The sequence below is a fragment of the Lissotriton helveticus genome, chromosome 10 (genome assembly GCF_964261635.1).
Source record: "Lissotriton helveticus chromosome 10, aLisHel1.1, whole genome shotgun sequence".
In the NCBI taxonomy this organism is placed as follows: Eukaryota; Metazoa; Chordata; class Amphibia; order Caudata; family Salamandridae; genus Lissotriton; species Lissotriton helveticus.
In genome coordinates, this window is record NC_136071.1 from 1,006,678,218 (window position 1) to 1,006,699,397 (window position 21,180).

Genomic DNA, 21,180 nt, shown 5'->3' on the forward strand with positions numbered 1-21,180 from the left:
AATTTTTGTCTCCAAGTCAACAGTAAGAAAACTGACATCGAGCAGGGTTGTTTGCACAACTACATTTTCTCGTCCCCTGATTTCCCTCCGTTGGTTCCGTCTCAAGGAACCTATTTTGTTTGTAAAGATAGAGCTTACACATGGCTCCCTTCCAACTTTTCTGGAACCTGTTATATAGCTTTCCTTCTTCCCCCTACATATACGGCTCCGTCAGACCACCACAGAGTTAGATATAGCCGAGGTATATTTGATGCCAAGGACACAGCAGAACAAGAGGGAGGAGACTTCCTTAAAGGATTCCTTCCCTTTTGGGGCCCGATGGTCAACAGCAGAAACATCAGGCAATTGGTGCGTGTGGTTGAGACCACTATTAATGTCACTGCAGGTGCAATAGGTAACATTACAGCAGAGCTTCAGGCTGACCGTCTTATGACGTTGCAAAATCGAATTGCGCTAGATGTAATCCTAGCAGACCGAGGAGGCGTCTGTAGATTGATCGGGTCTAGCTGCTGCATTTATATTCCAGACGATGCTCCGGCAGTATACCAAGCCATTTCCAAATTGCATACCATCTCCGAGTCGATTCATAAAGACGAAGGGGATTGGTCCTTTATGGGATGGTTTTGGGGAATATTGTCAACTTGGGGATGGAAGATTTTAACGTTCCTTGGAGCAATTTTGGCCGTCATATTCTCTTGTTGTCTGTGTGTTCAATGTGGTCCCGCAGTGTGTGGCCTGCTGGCTACTTTATGCGTCCCACGTCCTGCAACTCAGAAGACAGAGAATATTAGGATTATGGTGCAGCAACAGCTTGAGGATTTTATGAACATCGATGCTGATTCCGACTCAGATTAGCATGAGTTGATTTGTTTTTGCCTGAGTAATGGCAAAAGGAGGGTCTGTAAATTACGAATTCGTTCGTGCTCAGCCTCCATTTTGTAGTCGCCGCCATTTGTGTTGCCCTCACTCAGGCAGCACGGCGAACGCGATGTTTTTGTCGTTTCTGCATTTACGTGTCAGGTGGCTTCTTTTCCTGTGTTTACTAACCAGTGTCAGGGTCTGGCCGAGTACACTATTTCCTGTCTGAGCTGATTAATCCCCGTCCGGACTATTTTTTGGTTCGCACAATTCTTTCCTCCAAGTTATCTTATCTGCTGTCTTTCGCAACATGTCTCATGCATTCTCCTGTTTCACGACTGTCCTTCTACAACAGGCAGCTGTGTTTTCTCTACTTGTAAATTGAATTGTGTGGATTCACTTGTAATTTACTCAAGGGGTCGAGTGACAAACATAACCGGGAAACTTGAGTTGCCTTAGACTTAAAGCATTGTTTATAACGTTTGCCCATGTCTCATGCTCTTGTGTGATTGCATTTTGCATTGTATTGTAACGTATATAAACCTGTGCGCCACGGAGTTAATGGCAGTCTCTTTTGAAGCTCATTTTACCAACGACTTCTAAGACCACTGTACTAGCTGCAGCTAATAAATACTATCTTCTACGCCAGACGAAGAGTCTGTGTCTCTGTTTCTGACAAGGCAGGTGAACACAGGGGATTTCAGGCGTACCCTGCGCCGCCGAGCCTTAAGGCTACGGTTCTCCACCAAGAGTGACAAGTCTGGGGCATGCACCTTCGACAATGGGCGCCATAAGAGCAGAATAGACTATGTTTTGTGTAGTATGAAACTTTGGAAACTAGTCTGTGACATGGAAGTTAAATGGAGGATTGAAAGTGATCACAATCCGCTGTGCGTAGAGCACAAATGGTGGACACTCGATAATGTGACCCCGACTCTTGAGATGGATAGTGCCCCTTTGATTGTTCCTATAAATGATATGCGTAGGTTAAAATGGCCATATGTTGTGTCCATCCAACAGTCTATGGATAATATTAATGCTGAGGCGGATAGAGCCATAATGGCCATGGAGCAAGCTAATGTAACCGTATCAGGTACGAACAATGTAACTAAAATCCACGATAATCTCTTTTCTGTTATCAGGAATCATTTTCTGAAATCTGTAAAAAAGAACAGAAGGGAAATCATCAAGCCGGAAAAGTGATTTAATACCCAGTGCAGGAATGCCCGTTTAGCTTTAGGTACTGCAATCAAGAGGAGAGAACTGACAGCTATTCGTATCGCTAGAAAAGAGTATAAGGATAGTATATCTACAGCCAAGAAATTGTGGGACGAGCTCCACTGGCAAGAGTTAAAGGACGCTAGTGGGAAAAAAGACTCCAGGCTCTTTTGGAATATTGTAAAGTGGGGTAGAGGCGGAGTACCCGACCCTCCCAATAACAACGTACCTGAGGAGGATTGGGTTAACTATTTCAAGCCCCAGTATGCTGAAATACAACCTGGCAACCAGATGGTTGGCTTCAGGTTTGTTTACTATAAAGAAAACTCTTTTAGCAGCAACGAAGTAATGATGGCCCTCAGGACAGTGACTAGTGGTAGAGGCCCAGGCTTAGACGGGGTGCCAGCGGATCTTTTTATTAATGATAAAGAGCGCTGGAGTAAGTACATCTTTCTCCTTGTTAATGCAGTGGCACAGGGAGCACCTGTACCGTCATCTTGGCAAGGTGCAGTTATAATACCTGTATTCAAGAAAGGAGATCGATCAAAACCAGGTAATTATAGGCCCATAAGCCTAATTGACACGATTCAAAAGGTGGTTGGGAGGATGGTTGTCAATAAGCTCCTGGACTGGGCTGAGGAGAATAACACCCTGTCCCCATTCCAAGCGGGGTTTCGCAAATCTACTAGTACGGTGGACCAGGTTTTCCAATTTACCTTATTGCAGTGGAGAACTGTGTTACTGGGCAAGGGCAGTCTGTACACGGCTTTTGTCGATTTGCGGGCTGCCTTTGACCTGGTTCCCAGGTCTAAGCTGTGGTCGGTACTGAAGAACCTGGGTTTACCAGAAGAACTACTGTCAATGTTAATGCGGCTGCATGAAGCAAATTTCGCTAAGATTCAGTGGTGGGGGGGCAGGGAGCGGTCACCGCTGACTTCCCGGTGGAGCGGAGAGTTCGGCAAGGGTGTTCGATGGCTCCCACGCTCTTCACCCTGTATATTAAAGGTGTCGTGGCTCGTATGCTGTCTGCTAAATGTGGATGCTCCTTCTCTAGCTGGTATTAAGACACCGATTTTAATGTTCGCAGACGATACTTTGATTTCATCAAAGACTCCGAGTGGCTTACAGCGAGCATTATTTGTTTTTGACCAATTCTGTGGGGAGCATGGCTTAGAAGTCAATGTGGTCAAAACGAAGCTTATGGTTTTTAATCCCCATCGAAGTTTTAGATCTAAGCTAGTCATGAATGATCGCCCTCTAGAGATAGTTAATGCCTTCACGTATTTGGGTATCTATGTAACAAATGATCTTAGATGGTTTCAGCATATAGATATCGCAGTGCTAAGACATAGACAATTGGCTGGTGCTCTTGGTTCAGAGCATAGAAAATCTAGGACTAAACCAATTAAACCGGCATTGCAGGTGTATGAGGCCAAGGCCCTCGGCTCTGCACTATATGGTGCCGAGCTGTGGGGCTTTGAGAAGCTCCAGTCATTACAAACATCGGAAAATAAGTTTTTCCGGACTATTACTGGTCTTCCCAAAAGTACTCCACTGCTCCCACTTAGGTACGATCTGGGCAGGAAGGCTGTTTTAGATCTGGCGAGGCTCCGTCCAGTCTTATATTGGAGGAGGCTCTGGACTACACCCGAGCTCCTTCACTATGCTGAACGGTTTCTAGACATAATCAAAGCAAATGTGTTTCACAAAATTGGCTGGTTGAATGTTCTTAGAACAATGCTGGGTGATCTCGGTCTCCAAATGCTTTGGGATAACCCGACGGGAGCCTCATTTCCAACCAAAAAAGTCCTAAAGGAGATCTATTGGGAGAATGTGGCCGCTCGGAATTGGAGAGGTACTAGTGCTGTGTCTATGGCTGGAGGATTCCTAGAAGCAAAACTGAATCCCAGCCTAGAACTTTATTGGGACGCCATAACTACGCCAAGGGACAGGAAGCACCTTTTCCAAATTAGAGCAGGTGCCCTTCCCCTTAGATCTCTAACAGGCAGGTGGGGGGTTCATTTATTAGCAATTGTCCAGCCTGTGGAGCACATAAGGAAACAATTGGCCACTTCCTATTTGCTTGTAAGATCTATGCAGAACCCAGGCGTATATGGTTATCACCAGTCTGTAAGAACCTAGGTACCACTAGTAGTGCTGTAGCCCTAAGAATCATATGTACTAGCACTTTATTGCCTTTAGTAATAGCTACAGCCAAATTCCTTGGATGGGCATGGACTATCAGACAGAGGATTTTAGGCAGCTGATTGTCTTTCATTGTATCCAAAGTTTGTCTGTATTTTATTTATTTGAATATTTTTATTTGTAAATTTCTACTTGTAAATTCATATTCTGCAAATGCTATTTATGTTTTAAATCATCTGATTGTTATCCAAGTCTTATCTTAACTGAAGTGCTTTTTTAATGATTGTTTTTATATTTGTGATTGTATGTGCTTTTATGAGAAAAACTTGAATAAAGCATTTTTGACTTGACTTGACAATGGCCAGGAGACCAGCAGGTGAGATGCAGAGGAAAAATGACATTTGTAATCCTGACCAATGTTACTGGCCCTAAAAACTATGACAACATCTGCCATAAAGTTATTCAAAAGTTAACCCCATGATACTAAACTTTAAATACTTTACCAAAGGTCATAATCAGCAAATATGGGACACTTTATTTTTAGTTGCCCATGCCAATTTTTGGTCCCAATCATAATCTGAAGGCAGGGAGTTTCCTGTGTTGAAACCCCGAGGGGGGGCAGACAGCTAAACAGACCTTCTTGCAGGGTGTCTGTTGATTGAAAGAAATGTAAACGTGTGCAACTGGTTAACCTGCCCATGTAAAGGAAGTTCGAGCCTCGTCGTGGGCTTAGCATCCTGTTTTTCTATGCAAGTCACTTAATCTCCCAGTACCGTCCAAAAAATGAATGTGTCCCTGTGTCTGTAACTGGTGCTCACGTAAAGTACTCCAATACCTTCACAGTGAGTTTGCACTATATAAATCTGCAACAACAAAAAAAAGCTTACAGGTGACATAGATGTATTCTTTTAGTGTTATTTCAAGAGAGGTACCAGCTGAGCTGTGAAGTTTGTGCTTTTAAAGGACAGTTGGGTATTAATAAAATTTAGATTTGGAAGCACTTTTTCTTATGTTAAACATTTTTGCGCATTTTGTAGCAGTCTATCTTCTACTTTGTGTTATGCAAGTTTAAAATGTTGACTTGTATGTTCACAGTGCTTCCTGTCACAAACTAGGACCTCGTAGCACTAAGCATACATATACGTCACTCTCCACCGCACCAACCGGGATGCACTTCTGTGGATCCCCCCCAACCTATTGTGCGCAGCGTCGCACTTCCATTACTTTATTTAATGCACTTCGACCACTGGCTGTTGTTGCTTACATATCTACCACCTTCTATCTTACCGTGACAGCGCGAAATATATGCCAGTCATGCCCCACCCAAGCCCAGAAACAGAGGCCAAGGGGCTTCCTAGCTGTCAGCTGAGAACACACCGCGACAGGGTAAAACCATCGCTCGCTCTCATCACCGGAGGACATAAAGCGCCCCAACCTCTCCCATCCCTCCCTCTTTCATATCCAGGGTAGTAAGGAGCAGCGTAGCTGGACTAACTAACAACTAACTCAGCTCAACTGCAGTCCCTGACAAACCCGACTATCTTTAAGATTGCAGCCCCGCCGACTGGACATGGACCGGTTGGACAACTGCACGTGCGGACTCCAAGCCAATCACCACTTCGGAATTCTGCATGGCGTGCAAGGAATGGCTGGGGTTCCCACAAGCTCCAATCTTAGGTTACTTTAGACATTGGTAGGACCGCCCACTCTAAGAAGACTCCCAAATATGTTCTGCGTTGCGATTGGATGTCATACGACCCGGAAGTTCTAATACTATGGACAAATGACATCTCTTTAAAAAAATAAGCAGATACGGATGACGGTCATGAACCTAAATTCACGGAGGGTCCGTGTAAGTAGCTGACAGGTGATCACCGTATGCATAGTGTAGAGTCTAAAGGTACATCGTTGCGGCTGACGTATTCCTTCGTAGTGTTTGGAAGTGATCGGACGGGGAGCCCTTGGGCGGTCTGCTGGATGTCTCTTACACATCGCTGTACTCTGAGAGCATGATCTGCGAAGAGGTGCCTGCGTTTGTTTACAAGGTGACGGGTGGGTGAGGGAGGGGGTGGAACACAGTGTTACAAATGCCCTTTATCTTTTACAGTTGCCAATAAGGAGAAATGGGAACGCCTACGGTGAAGCGACCTTAAACCAGCAGGAGACCTGTTCTCCTTTAATGCAGCCGCCTTTCGTGGCTCACCAGATTTAGGGAGAAATTATAAAAGTTTACAAGGAGAGGCCCAGGGGACATTATTCTTAGGATAACAGGTGAAAGGTCTATACATTTTACTTAAATATCAGCTCCTAGCAACATTCCGTCTCCCCGTTACCAGATAAATGGTCAAAAGCTTTCTTTTACTAAGAGTGAGGATGGAGGCGCAGAGTGCTGTACAGTCTAGCAGAGTTTTGTATGCTACTGGCGAATCAAACACCAAATATATGGAACTCCTCCTGTGGGTTCACTGATGTTGAACTCACCAGAGGAAAACACAGGTTCAGCCATATGGTTTAAAGAACGAGCTGGATAGCATATCTGTTTGCACAGTAAAATGCCTTTATTCTGATCATACAAAAATATATTGGGGAGAAGTGTGTATGCAGACTGTTAACATACATACATATTACAAATTAGTTTCCTTGTTTTTGTAGGAATTGTTTTGAAACAGTATTTTCGTTGCATCATGTGTTCTGAGTTATTGGATATACGTTGGGAGCTTTTCATGCCTGTACTTGAAACATTTATTTTTAAATTGTTAACTGTTTAGAAGCGTGTCTTTCACTGCGAAAACAGTAGTTGCCTTTCACTGCTCACTACCGAGCTTATGCATGGTGAATCGCTGTGGCAAAAAAGGTTAAAATGCTCATTTTAGTGGATGAACGGCAAATGTGTGTGTAAGTTTTGTACTTTCCTTTACAATCATAGCGTTGAAAAGAGTTGTATTTTTAAATCAGACTTTTGGAAAGCTATTGAAAAATTGTTTTAGACGATATCTGAAGCAAGCCTTGTAATGCGTAGCGTATTTTTGTATAACGATTAACACTGCGTTTTGAAGTTCTAGCCACTATTGCGATTTGATTATTATAAAGCAAGGGCTGTCCTTGCCTTAAAGATGTGCAGTCGGGAGTTGCAGAGGTGCCAGCTTGAAAATAATATTCGCCATATGAGAAGTAGAGCGTGGCTTGATAGGGTGGGGCTGCTTTAGCCGTGAAGTAGCTCAGAGGCCCATCTTGTTCTGTTCCCTGCCCCCATCGACCTCATTCCCTCTCCTAAAACAAGCATTAGCAAAGGTAATAGTTTGGCTATCAACATTTTGTCTTTGCTGTTTTTTGTCATTGTTTGTGCAAAATTGTTATTGTTGGTGGGCCCCCGTCAATCTCAAAAAAGACTTTAGTTAAAACCAAAAATGTTTCTGGTCTCAAAAATCACATATTAAAATAAGGGTCCCTGACAGGCAAGTGAACAAACTTTGTGTGTGGGTATGCTTCTTATAAAGTGCAGAATGCCATAATGTGCAGTTTAGTTAACCAGTGGCTGAAGTGAGCTGATCCACTGTCTCATGCTGTAGTGGGCAGAAGAGCCATGCTAATGACAGTAACAGAGCAAGGGATAAAAAGATCTGGCTGAAACGTACGTATATTATCCATATAATTTTACTAGAATCAAAAGCCACTAGCATGGCATTTTCAGTGATTACGTTTGTGTAGGTGGATGCATGACTATGAATATGATTCTCACGAATGCATGCATACCTTCACCAACGTAATTATCTATACATGCACTTGTCCATACGCTCATTTATTCATCCATTCTTGTGACCATTTGTTCTCTCATTCACTAACTCGCCTATCTACTAACCCAAATTTGGCAATCCATGAACAGCATTTTTACTTGTGGAAATAACCTTGATTTACTGAGAGAATTCTACCACATTCTTTTACTGCCCTTTCCAAGAACATATTTTCAAATGTTTTTCTTAAGACTGCGTTCCTCCAGTCTCATATCAAGGCCTCTGACTCCAATAATGGTTCCCTTCTGCAAAATGTTGGCATTGGTAATGCACTTATTCCTTTTGGAATTAACTTGTTTTCTCAAAGGACCTCGAACAACCTTCCTTTAAGGCACACTTATTTACAGGCTTCAACTCCTCTTGATAGGAGCTTTACATTTTTAATATATGTGTTTTTAAACTGCTTGTTAGAGCGCTGTAGGCCTACAGTGGGCAGCAGTTTAGAAAAAAAAGACTGTTCAGATTAATGTTCAGGTCAGGCTTGTGTTGTTTTTAGTTAGTTTGGAAATAATAAAGTGAGTCTCCCATAGAAGCACTTGATTTAAGTATGTGTACTTCACATATCATTGGGTAATTGATTGATGGCCAAGTGAGGTATATGTTTATTTATGATTATTCTAGGCCCCATCCTCAGTGGTCCTGAATGGCCCATATCTAATGTGTCTGCCCAGAATGCAAGCAGTGGAGGTGGGAAAATGGAGTAGGCTACATCAGTGTAATGTACATAGGACCTTTCCTTTTAGTGTATAGGGTGGGCCTAATTCATAAATTCATTTTGTAATCCGTGAAGTAGTACTTAAGTAGCACTACTTGCTACAACATGTAATTCACAAACCTTCAGGTGGAAATCTGCACCTCCACATTTTCCATCTTTTCTGTGGAGCACTCCTCTTACATCTTAGTTTGCTACTTAGTCGTAAATGGGTGAGGGGCCGCGAGGAGTGGCTGGAAAATGGGAAATTCTTCCTACTAAATGGAAAGTGTTTGGGGATGGACTGACACCCACCCAGAAAAGTTAACACCCTTGTTATTCACAAACTGCACTTCTAAAGGTATGTAGTGAAAAAGGACCCAAAACAGCAGTACATGTTCTCCATTTCAGATCTGGAGTAAGTCTAGTACCACACATGACCAGCTGCTGGTACTGCAACACTCTCCCTTAGAAAATAAGAGGCAGGGAGTTTAGAACACTATAGGAATTAATGTTAAAATACATTAATTTATATTTTTTTGATTTACCTTTTGCGAATTGGCTACTGTGTTTTTACTGTATTGTGTGCTACAAAGGCAAGATGCAGAGTAAGCTCTTCTGAAAACATTTAAGTGAAAAGGCAGTATATTATTGGAAATTAGAAACCGTTGAGCAGGCTGAATCTTTCCGGTGACCGGTGAGGTCTGTGAACACTTAAATAGAACGACAGCAACTTAGCTGCACAAATGCAACCATGTGAACATGCAGACAACTTGTTGTGCCTTACAGAACTTAAAAAGCCTCCCATTGTATTAATGAAGTGGGCATTAGTACCTTGCAGCCAAGACTGTCCTTCTGGCCAGGGATTGCATAGGAAGTAGGGGGGACAAAGGCAGAACCATTCATGGCGAATTAAGGATAGCATGCCAGGAGCAGAGAAACAAAGAAATATGAATGGAAAAACAAAAATATAGAGGAATATGCCACCAATCGGACTCTGCATCCTCCTACCAGATGCCAACTTTCCAAAAACAAGAGACTTAAAAGCTCAAACTTATAAGGAACAAACCTGCACAGTGAGAATATAACTGCTGAACAACGGTGGTAGAAGCACATTCATAAACTTTTATTACACTAGACAGTGAGAGAGACTGGTTGTTTTGAAGTTGCAGAGAGGTCTATGTAGGAAATGTTTTTGTGTTGTGCGTGAGTGACCAGTTTGTTGTTCTTGTCTCAGTTTGCTAAAACTAGGTATATAATGGGAGGAAGAGAGAGAGAGATTCCTTGAATTCTATATTAATGTGTTGTTGATCCTGCAAAGCTAGACAGGTCTCCACAAATTCAATTCATGTATGAGCACAGTAGAAGTATTTACAACAACCAATAGCTGTGTGGAGCTCACTTTATGCCCACTCTCTGTAGAGGGATTTAACAATGGCTCACTTCTCTTCCTATACAGTGTCATTACACGAAGGTTGTTGTGAATGCATACAATGAAAATAATGTTTTTCATTGACCACATAGGTGGGCCTGAATTAGGGAACGGTACACTTCAGTTCTTAAATACACAAAGCCAGGTTAAAAAATCTTCTTTAATTAACAGTATGTGGTATGCTGCTATAACTACACTATACCACGTTTCCCGCTCTAAACATAAACACAGCACTTGACACAGAAATGCATCTTGCCTCATCGTTCTATTGATGAGCCCAAATGCCTGTTTAAGTTTAGCTTCATAGAGCGGCAAATGCCAAAGGCTGGAAAAATCTAAGCTGTTTAATTAGCAAAAAGCCAGGTTTTAAGCCATTTCCTAAAGATGAACAAGTTAGACTGAGTTTTTAAATGCATGAGTACCCTGTTCCATGCTTTTCCAGTAGACCGTATGAAGCTCTTTCCACCCCAAAGTGCTTTTTTGAACCTCAGGACCCTTCTGTTCGTAGAGAAGGCAGATCGTAGTGTTCAGTTGGCAACATAACAGCAGAACCTTGAGTTTAAGTATTCTGGTCCAGCGTCATACAAAGCTTTATGGGCCTCACAGAGTGTCTTAAAAGTGGCACATTTCTTTACTGGGAGCCAGAGTAGGTTAACAATTGCTTGACAGGCTGGGTGAAATTTGGGAACGTTTAATACAGCAGGGCAGTGGCATTTTGTAAAATGTGAGTTTTTTTCCAGCAGATTCTCTTTTAGGCCCTTATATAAAGCATTACAGTAATCAATTCTAGATAGTAAGAGGGCAACCATTTCAGAGTTCAAAAAGGACGCAGGGGAATTTTTCCTAAGAGTTTTCAACAGATAGAAGCATGTCGAAGTAACATGACTGATCTGGTCTGCAAAGGTAATCTTGTCGTCCAAGTAGACTCCAAGATTTGTAGCTTTCTGGTCAGACGGGGCAAGTTTCCTAGATTCTGCGGCCCTCCTATGGGGGCTCAGAAAGAGCTGTCCCGGCCAAATAGAAGGACCTCTATCTTCCATGAGTTGAGTTTAAGCCTATGTTTGTTCATCCATTTTCCCACCACCTGAATACAGTTACAGAAACTAGTGACTGCCTCAATGAGGTCATTGGAAATGGACTCCACTATCTGGTGACCAGGACACTGTAGAGGACCCCAAAGAGCATATTAGCTTTGCCAGAGGGGTAACGTGGATATTAAACTGAGTGTGGCTTTATGCTGAATCCAGAGGCACCCCACACAGAGGAGAAAATAGCTTGGAGACAAAGAGTAGCTGCTTGCTCTTGCCCCACTGGAAAGGACCAAAGCATAGTCGGGGAGGAGTAATTGATTCCATTGCTCTCTCGGGCCAGCAGTAGTTTATGGTTGACGGTGTCAAAAGCTTCCGTCAAGTCTAGAAAAATGAGGGCAGCTTTGCCACCATTGTCAACCAATTCTCTGATCTCCTCAGTAGCTGTAATCGAGCCGATTCAATGTTATGAGCACCTCTAAAACCGTTCTGAGATTAATCGAACAAATGGTTAGTAGCAGCTCGGCATTCATGGCTTCTTTATTTAAGGTATGATTGAAGCATTTTTCTAGGTTGTAGGAACATGTCCAGCTTTGAAAATAGCATTTAGGAGTATAGAAAGATGTATAGCAATGGTCATTGGGACCAAATGCAGAATTCTAGAGGGGTATGGATCAGTGGGTACCAAGGATTTAGTGACTTTAATTAGCTTTGTTACCAGCTCCATTGACAGAGAGGACAATTCAGTAAGACATTCTTGATTGGAGATAGAATCATCCACCAGAGGTTCGTCTGCAATCCCCTGCGAATTTAAAGTGAATTGGTTATAAACCTCATGTTGAAGGTAGTCAGCCATCATATCAGGGAAGGCTTGATTAGGACCAGAGGTATTTTTATTTTTGATGCCGATTAAGGAACTGACTGTATTGAAAAACTCTCTGGTCGATTTTTTTAGCTGTATTGACTTTGTTTAAAAAAAAAAAAAAATTGATTTCTTGGACGTGATCAAGACTTGGTACTCTTCAATGCATCATTTGTATCTGTCTCTCTCTTGACATCTATATGTTTTCCTCCATATTTGTTCTTGTCTTGTGCGTTTTTGTTATTTTAATTTGGCAGAGTACTAAGGGGCAAATTATTTCTTTCTGTAGTTTTTGTATGTTTTTATCGTTGCTAGTTGCTCGATAACATTGTCAATCCAGGTGGAGTAATTAGCAGCCTCTGTATCTATAGCTTCCACCAAATTGTGAGGAGTTTTTATTGACTGGTTATTGCACTTGATTTTGTGGCAGGGTTGGTATTTAGTCGTGTGCAGAATTTTGTTTTTTACTGTGGTCTCACCCGGAAACTCCACATCAGCATGAAGGCAGAGGTAAATGAAAGTGTGGGGTTGTTAGTGAAGATCCCGTCAAGGATGTAGCCAGCTGAGTGGGTGGTGATAGGAACCATTTGTGCAAGTTCAAAGCTTAATATGTAATCATTTAAAAGTTTGGTGTCCCTATCCATAAGGGCTTCCACTTAAAAATTAAAATCAACTAGAATCGCAAGATTCAACAAATTCGAGCAGATTTCCTGAAGAATACTTTATTTTAGATAAATCTGTATTAGTATTTTTCACTTTTCATAATTGCATACATACAGGTAACACTAAGATATATTACCAAGTGCAACATTTGTATAATTAATTGCATCAACACATCTTTGGAAGCTTCGTAAGTACTCACAGTTCTGTCTTCGAGCGCTTTTTCAAAACTGTGTTGGTACCATATTATTTTCAAATAATCATTCCTGTTCTAGCGTAGCATTATATGCTCTGGGGAGGCTCAAATATCTTCTCATCTAATAACCATATCTTGTTTTATGCTACGTCGCATTTTCTGGGAAACCCTGCCACTTAATAATATCTTGTGGTGCCTCAGTTCAGTTTTCTATTTTTTTTAAAAGTTTGCCTTGTATATTTCTTTTACTCAGTTTACTGCTGTGGGGGTTGGGGAGGTGGGGGAACGTGGGTTCGTCAGTGGGGAAATCTCTAACTTTCAATATCTTCTTATGATCTAACAGAGGTATCAATATAATTCTCTCTACTCTCATGTGTGTCCCGCTGCTCACTTTTATATTAGTCTTTTCTGCTGACCCAGGCTCTCAGTATTTCTGTCCCTAAATCGGCTTTCAAGCATCTACGGATTCCCCTGGCTTCCTCACGCTGTATGGTTCTTTCCTCTGACTTGGCCTAGGTGTCCACAGCCTTTTCCCATAACAGTATTGAGGGACCCTTCGGTGCTTTCTAGCTCTTAGTTATCTGTCTGCATTCTAGAACCAGAGCGATGTCGGCTAAACGGGAGCCTATCATCTTAGTTTTTGGTCTCAGAAGAACATTTAATAATTGCAAGAATTTGGCTCTGGGCCTCAGGGGCCGGTAAATTAAAATGCAATTACAAGTACTATTATTAGGCATTGAATATTGAAACATAAGTGCTTCACATGTTAGTGTTGTGATCGGTTCAAATCTCATCTCTAGCTGCATGTGGTAGATGAACGCTAGGCCACCCCCACATTTAATAGGTTGTCCAGTCTAAATAAAGAATATCCCGCCTGAAGAGCAACTACCAAATCCGAGCCTGAAGTCCGGCCAGCCCACGTTTCAGTAATAAAGCTGATGATTTTCTTTCAGGACGACCATTTCGTATTTATGTTTACCCATAGAACGGGCATTGACAAGCGTATATTATTGCCTGCCCTTTGCAGCTTTCTTAGCAGGATAAAGAGCATCCTCATTTAGTGTATTTGGTAAACAATTGCATGCTTTGAAATAATAATTAAAAGTAAAACAGCAATGATTGCAGGTAAAGCTATCCTGGCTCAAGACACGGCTGAGGTCAATCAGGACGTCATGGGAGCGTTACCCATGTTATTAAGGGCCAGCAGCTCTTTTTAGAGTAACTAATGTAAGGTCTCTGGCGTGAGGCAATTTGACCAGGGGTCTGGCCCTGGGCGCTATTCGGGTGCGGACGGGTGCAGACGGGCTTGCCTTTGGTGCATCCGTGTTCTCATGCTGCTTATATCTGTTCAGGAGCGACAGGATGCGTGCTGCCCCACGCATTTCCAAAGACTGGAGCGGGAAAGAAAAGTGGCAAAGCAATTAAACAAGACCGCTGCCATTAGTAAGTAAAAAAAAAAGGTGCAGTAAACGGGTATGATGTACAATAACACTGCGACCTTCAAAGTCCCCTCCAAGCAGCCATGCACAACTACTCAGATATCCAATTCAATGACCGTTTGAGCAGGCTAAAACGGGTTAAAAAGTTTTTTAAAAGCAGCAAAAAGAGCAAAGTTGTTCCTCACAGTCTGCTGCGCATTCTTGTTCTCATGCTGCTTATATCAGAGCAGGAGCACAAGGACATGTGCTGCCCTGCCCACTTCCAAACATTGGAGCTGGAAAGCAAAGTGAAGCCGTTAAAAAAGCAAAGTTGCTCCTCACAGTCGATAGCCTCGGGGCGGGATACCACCAACATGATCCATCTAAACACACAACAAATGTCTAGCTACATCAGGAGGTGAATGGCAAGAAGATGAAAAGTTATATTTCAGCACTTCAGCCGAAAACCAGAACTGAGGTCAGCAGTCTAGCTGCCCACCTCTCTACTTAAACTGATGCCTGGCGCTGACACGCGCAGCAGGCGCGCCTAAGGCAAGCCCGTCTGCGCCCATTTGCCGACAGGAGCAGAAATCCCTGTCGGTTTGGCTCCAAATCCAAAAATTAGAACAGATGCTCTACGTACCCATACTAGTCAGGAGCTGGTCAGGATTAAAGATGAATATTCCTTTAGACTTCTAGGAAATACGACATGCATCACATCCGCAGAAGCAGTGGTACCTTTTTCATGTAGATCCCCCCAGATTTCAAAGTATGAAACCAGCTTAGCCCCAGATTTATAAAACTACTACCCATCAGGAAATAAATAAACCCCACTGCACCAGTGATAAGAAATGCTCTCCCCAGATCAGGCTAATGTCAGATCTTTGCCCAAGCATGCAGTCAATATTTGGGATATAATTGGACAGACCGATGGGGAGGGGGGGGGGGGGGGGGTGAAAATCCCTCTTCTATAGATACCCCATTAAAATATATCCTTAGACCAAATAGGTAATGACCTGATGGAGATCTTAGTTTTCAGAATAGATCTACACTCACGATTCAGCTAGAAAGGAACTCTTGTATATCGTCCTCCGGGACCACTCTCCAGATTCACTTCACAACTTGTAGAACTCATCTCCCCACATGTTATCTCAACCAGGGATTTTTTACTTCATGGTGATTTTAACGTACATTGCAAAAATCCTGCTAATCAAGAGGCTTCCACACTTCTGACTGATCTCTCCACATGTAACCTAATCAAGATAAATAATGAACCCACTCATCTGGCAGGACATACGCTAGATTTAATCTTAACTAACTTCCCCCAATATTTCTTACAGGGCAACCTTCCCCCTGATATGGTCAGATCATTCTATGATTGAGTTTCGAATTACCGGTCCCAAGGAACATATATGATTCCTAAACCACACTCAAAAAGGTGCTATAGACAGTGGCATTAACTCATGCCTCCAGGATAATTTTATTCTATCACAAAATTCGGACTCTGATAGTGTAAAGAGGCCCTTAGCCTCCTTTAATACCAGCTTGATATCCACTATGGACCGCCTAGCCCCCTTGAAACCGTGCCCCCTCATAAAACGCCACCAGTCAACATGATACTCTGCCACTCTTCGGACCGAAAGAATTCAGTATAAAAAACTCGAACGTCACTGGCACCTCTCACATGACCCGCAAGATAAAGAAAGATTCAAATATGCACTGACTCGGTACCTGAAAAACGCTTGCAAAAACGAATATGCATCGCAATTGGTACAAGCAGGGAATATTCTGAGAAATCTTTACCAGATTTTAAAAACATTTAGCAATCTTAAGGCCTGTGATATTGAAGAAGCTCCATCTCAAGCCTTGTGTGATAATGTAGCAAATCATTTAATTCAGAAAATTGAAGTGATCTACAATGAAATTACTTTGGTTAAGGGCTCTCGGATAGGCCCTAAGATCGACCTGCCACTGGTTATTCCTAACGTTCTAACACTGGAAAATGTCCCGACACTTACACCGGAGGAGATAGAAGTCCTACTATACGTTGTTAAAGCAGGGTCTCAATTAGACCTCATTCCTGCCAAAACTGCCTCTATACTATCCATAACAAAATACAAAATGTCCCTGTAGGAATTATTTACACCATTAATGTTTAAATCATTAATTAGTCGCCTCAGCGATCAATGGTTTAATAGAAGCAAGGAAAAAACAGAATTAAACTGTTCTTTATTTTTCTGTTATAAAAATGTTTTTTCTTTTTCTCACACACAATGTATAATATGGCAACAAAAAATACTAGTACATTTGTAAAATCAATTAACAGTAGTATATGACAACCTTTGCTAATGACATGGAGAAAACCAATACCAATACCAGTACTGCCCACTCGCCTGCCGCGTCGGACGCGGCAGTCGAGTGGGCAGTAACGGAGGTGCTCCCTTAGCGTTATTAAGTAACGTGTAAAGCTCCTCTCATTGGGTGGCAGTTTGATTTTGACAATCAGGACGATTTAGGTGTAGACACTTTGACTTCATCTATAACTGGATATTAGAGTTTTAAGTCTTAGGACTTCCGGCTGGAGGTCTTTGATTTATATGTGCAACGTATGGTCCTGATGATGGTCCTATGGATTATGTAAACCAACGGGGACCCAAACGTCGACGCTCGACATCTTTTTGCTTATGGATGTATCATCATTTGAATTTCTATTGATTGTATTTTGAAAAGTTATTTCTAGAACATGGTATTGGTTTTCTCCATGTCATTAGCAAAAGTTGTCATATACTACTGTTAATTGATTTTACAAATGTAGTATTTTCTGCAGAATATTTTGTGGAAATAGAGACAGGCAGACACCCAAAGTTACACCCGCTACCTTTCGTGTACTTCTAATTAAAGCTTGGGCCTACCTTTTTAAACGTGGTACGTTCCAAGAGTTGGCCTATTTTCAATAAGTAAATACAACGGGCGAGTCAGGAATGGCTTCACTAGATATTATAAAGTAAGAAAATTAAATCCGTTTAAGCAATGCGTTTGACACATATATATGAAAAAAACATTAAACCAAATGTGCTTCTCTTTTCTGACCGTGCTGCAGTCACACAAAAATATTTGATACAAGTGTACACAAGCAGTGGCACGAAACAGTTAAACCAGAAGCATGAATTATGCATTTCTACTAGTTTGTTATCTCTTGTGATTGCTTTCACTGCTATGGAGTTAACTGTTATGTGGCATCTAATTCAATCACTAGTCGAAACAGAAGGAGGGCAGTGTTCCCACAGTGAACATCAATAAAGAAGGATCTGCATGTTCACTTTCTGTTTTTACAGGAGGACAAGATTAATGCATTGAAGCTTAAGAAGTCGAGTAGTGGCAATAGTATGCACTACTTCTTCAGGAGAGTCGCAGCAACAGTGCTGGTTTGACCATTATAAAGTTAAAATTTATGAAATTGAATTGATTTGTGAAAAAAGTTAAAAAGATATATTAGTGATCAAGGAATATAATTTCATATGCTGATTTGTATTGCACTATTTAAAAATGGCGACCAAAAAGTTAAATTTGGGGAATGTTTTGACATTGAATGCGATGGATGTGTAAATATGGAAGAAATAGTTTAGATAAATAATCTGCTGAAATATTATGAAAAAATAAACTGAACAGTCAAATAACGAGCAAAATACTGTTGCTACATAATGATAAATGCAGAGGGAGCCAGTACAACATGGTGAGATGTTTTATGCATTTTACTTGCCCTTTTTTACTGTTTAAGCACTAGGAGGTTAAATATAGTGATTGGTGAAACGGTCGGCGTCGTGACCAAGGTGTGGGTAGCGCCGAAAAGCGTTGAATTAACTGTGTTTCGCCTAGTTCTATGTGAATAAACTTGGCAATTGTACTTGCACCGGAGTGCTGTGGAGTCATTTTGAAGAGGGAGGCCGTTTATGAATTATATATATAATATTTAGGTCTTGTTTAATGCCATATGTAATTAGGACCCCAATTATTAAATAATGTAGCAAACGTACCCCCATGATATACTTCCTCACATTAGTGCAGATTTAAGACTTTCATTAATTCACAATTATTTACAGGAGTAGGCCTGGAAACTGTACTCCTTTCTTTGTGAACTACATTTTTTTGTGAGTAAAATGCATGCATGTTTCTTATGGGGGGAAAACAGCTGAGCATTTGCAAGTTCACTCTCCCTGCAGCTTCTTTTTCCTCACCATGAAAAAAGTTTTACTTCTGCGCTTCTCAGGAATAAATTTAAGAGTGTCCCAGTGTGGTAAGAGATTTGATAAGAGTTGGAAAAAACTCTTAAACATGGAAGTTTGTAGGGTTGCTCTCACTCAAAAGGGTGTTCCAACCATGGAACTACCAGTTCTCGCTACTTCAAGCTCCAGTGGGTAGATTTGCGGAAAGGTGGGAAAATCAGGCAATTAATAAACCACAAACCCTGCTATAATGAGTCGTGGTATAACCAGAGAGTCCCTATTTTCAGAGCTCTGTTTAAATGAGAATACTGCCCTAATTTGTCACCTCACTGCATGGCACCAAAGGACAAGTGGATTTTTAATAGCGCAAGTACATTTATGAAGAATCCTGTCACATGGACAAGCAGATATTTTATAAAATTTCAAACCAAAAGTTGTTCTGGAAGGTATAATAAAATTAATGTATAGGTTCTCTTTAGAATTAGTGGGTTCAAAGTCAACAAAATAACCAGGCCCAACACTATTAGCTGTCAGTTTTGATTGTGCTGCTGTTATAATTGGATCCAATGGAAGGTTTGCAGCAAGAAATACATTCAATTTGTTCTTCCATTCCACTGTGTAGCCACTGTGTAAAAACATGCCCCACTGTTAGTCGGTTTGAAGAAACTTTGAAATGGATGTTCACATTGTAGTGTTATCATTTTAAGAGGTGGAGGGACGCAAAAGCCATTTTAAGAATATCTGATTAAATTGTTACATATTTCAGGGATATTAAACAGGTTAGATGAGTATCTAGCAAAACCAGGGATTTGGGAGTCCTACATCAAACTCTGCCGGCTTTAGTTCTGCACCTGCAACGGGTTCCAGTTTGTAGTGATAATTCTGCACCCAAGGCAAAATATTGCATTTCTATTGTACTTAAAAACCCTACAGTGAGAGATGTTCTGTAGCGGGTTGCTCAGCTTTCGGAGTTATTTCAGTCTAATTTACTGGTTTTATTGCAGATTAAGCATGCTATAGACAAGTGTGCATTAAGCATACTAGGCCTTAAAAGTGAGATAGGTGAAAATGTTCAGCAGTTAAAGAAACAGGAGTACCTGGAAAATAATTTGTTTAGAAATATTTTTTACTGATGGCTGTAAGATGAACTTATCAGGACAAACTGCTCATCAGCAATGACATTCTAAAGTGACCCATAGCTCGTTGATCATGCAGTTAGGAACATGGATGAGAGATTTGCTAATTTTTATTGCTCACCACTTTAAGACAGTAGAGAGCAGCACTACAAACATTGGGTGTCTGATATTGAGGAAGTTGTCCTTAATTTTTAGATGCTATTCACCAAAGACAAGAGGCTGGCAACTGTAGAGGAGTTTTGTGTATATAAATCCATACGGAAAGCTTTCATTCTAAGAGCATTCCTGGATTTCCTGAATATTCCACCCTGATGACAAAATTACCTCCCATGATGACCAATATCTTAAAGCTTTTGGTAATAATGTTCACGTTCAGTGCATGGAGAAGCTAAATATATTTCTTGCAATGAATGTTAAGAATCTGCTAAGAGCACTGTTAAATCAAAACATTCTCCAAGATCGAATGCTTCATAAAATGAAATGAACCAACTTTGAGGAGTATAGCCCAAACAGAGCTATTGATCTCTGGCTTACACAAGGAGGAATAAAGCACATATACAGCTATATAGGGTTGAAAAAGCATTTATTGATGCATTTCTGTACTTTTTTGGTAACTAAAGATAATGCCACTTTTCAAGATTTTCTTTAGCATTTTTGAAAAGCATTAATTTCGTTTATAAGTATAATGAAAAAATTAAAAATCCATTTGTTTTTCTCTGTCATCGTTTTGTAATTGTTGTAAAGAATGGGTGGGAAAAATAAAATTGACAGGACCTAGATTTTTTGTTACATTCTGTCCCTTGGTTACGTAGATTATGGAAAAAATTACACACTTGTTTATTTATTGATGGAAGTTAAAGACCACAACATCCAGAAGGTGTAACAGTGCTTGACACAGCTTAGGCTATTTATTAGCTACCAAAACGTGTATCTTTATGAAAGCGAATGTAGAAATTACAACCATTATATGAAAGAAAACAACATGCCCATACATTGTAGTAATCTTGTTTACTGTGAGAATAGGAATAAAACCTATTATATTCATTGGTTGCACAACTGTAACAATTACATAACAAAAGTGCTCAGTGAATTTAGTGGACATGCAGTGCTAGTAGAAAACAACCTGGACCACAAAGGTGGTTACACATTTGAACAGGAAAAAGCAGCAATAGACAATCTACAGTCCTGTATGTAGAGCGTTCAAAATAAATGGAAGTTCAAAGAAATGGTGCTCTACCAAGTAAATCCAGGAAATGTATGTCGTTACTGCTATGGAATATCAGCAGCATTTCAACCCTATGCGAGTAAGCAAGTCCTCATCAGCATGTACGTCAATATCCCTCAGAGGGAAGAAATTACTGTTATTCAGCAACTTCTTGATACTCGACCTAATCCCACCATGGTCCTAATATCTTTTCTTATTAAACGTGTTTGTAGAAGTGACACTCGCCAGAATGGACATTCTATTGGAGAACGTTTTACTTACAAAAAGAAGTGTTTCCATAAATGTCTATTTCGGGCA

At 41.0% G+C, this 21,180-nt stretch overlaps 1 protein-coding gene across 7 annotated transcripts in view; it reads left to right on the top strand.

The window, feature by feature from the left end:
- The first annotated feature begins 5,957 nt into the window (after window positions 1-5,957).
- SNX13 (sorting nexin 13) overlaps window positions 5,958-21,180 on the top strand; it is a 547,690-nt gene continuing 532,467 nt past the window's right edge. For 2 of the 7 annotated variants that reach the window (XM_078663682.1, XM_078663680.1), the window contains exon 1: window positions 6,010-6,245. Coding sequence is in view for 2 of the 7 variants with exons in the window: in XM_078663680.1 (XP_078519806.1) it covers window positions 6,231-6,245 (15 nt within the window). In the remaining 5 variants the exon portion in view is untranslated. Of the gene's footprint in view, window positions 6,258-21,180 lie in introns of all 7 variants that reach the window. The other 5 variants (XM_078663681.1, XM_078663683.1, XM_078663679.1 and 2 more) reach the window with 5 other exon arrangements.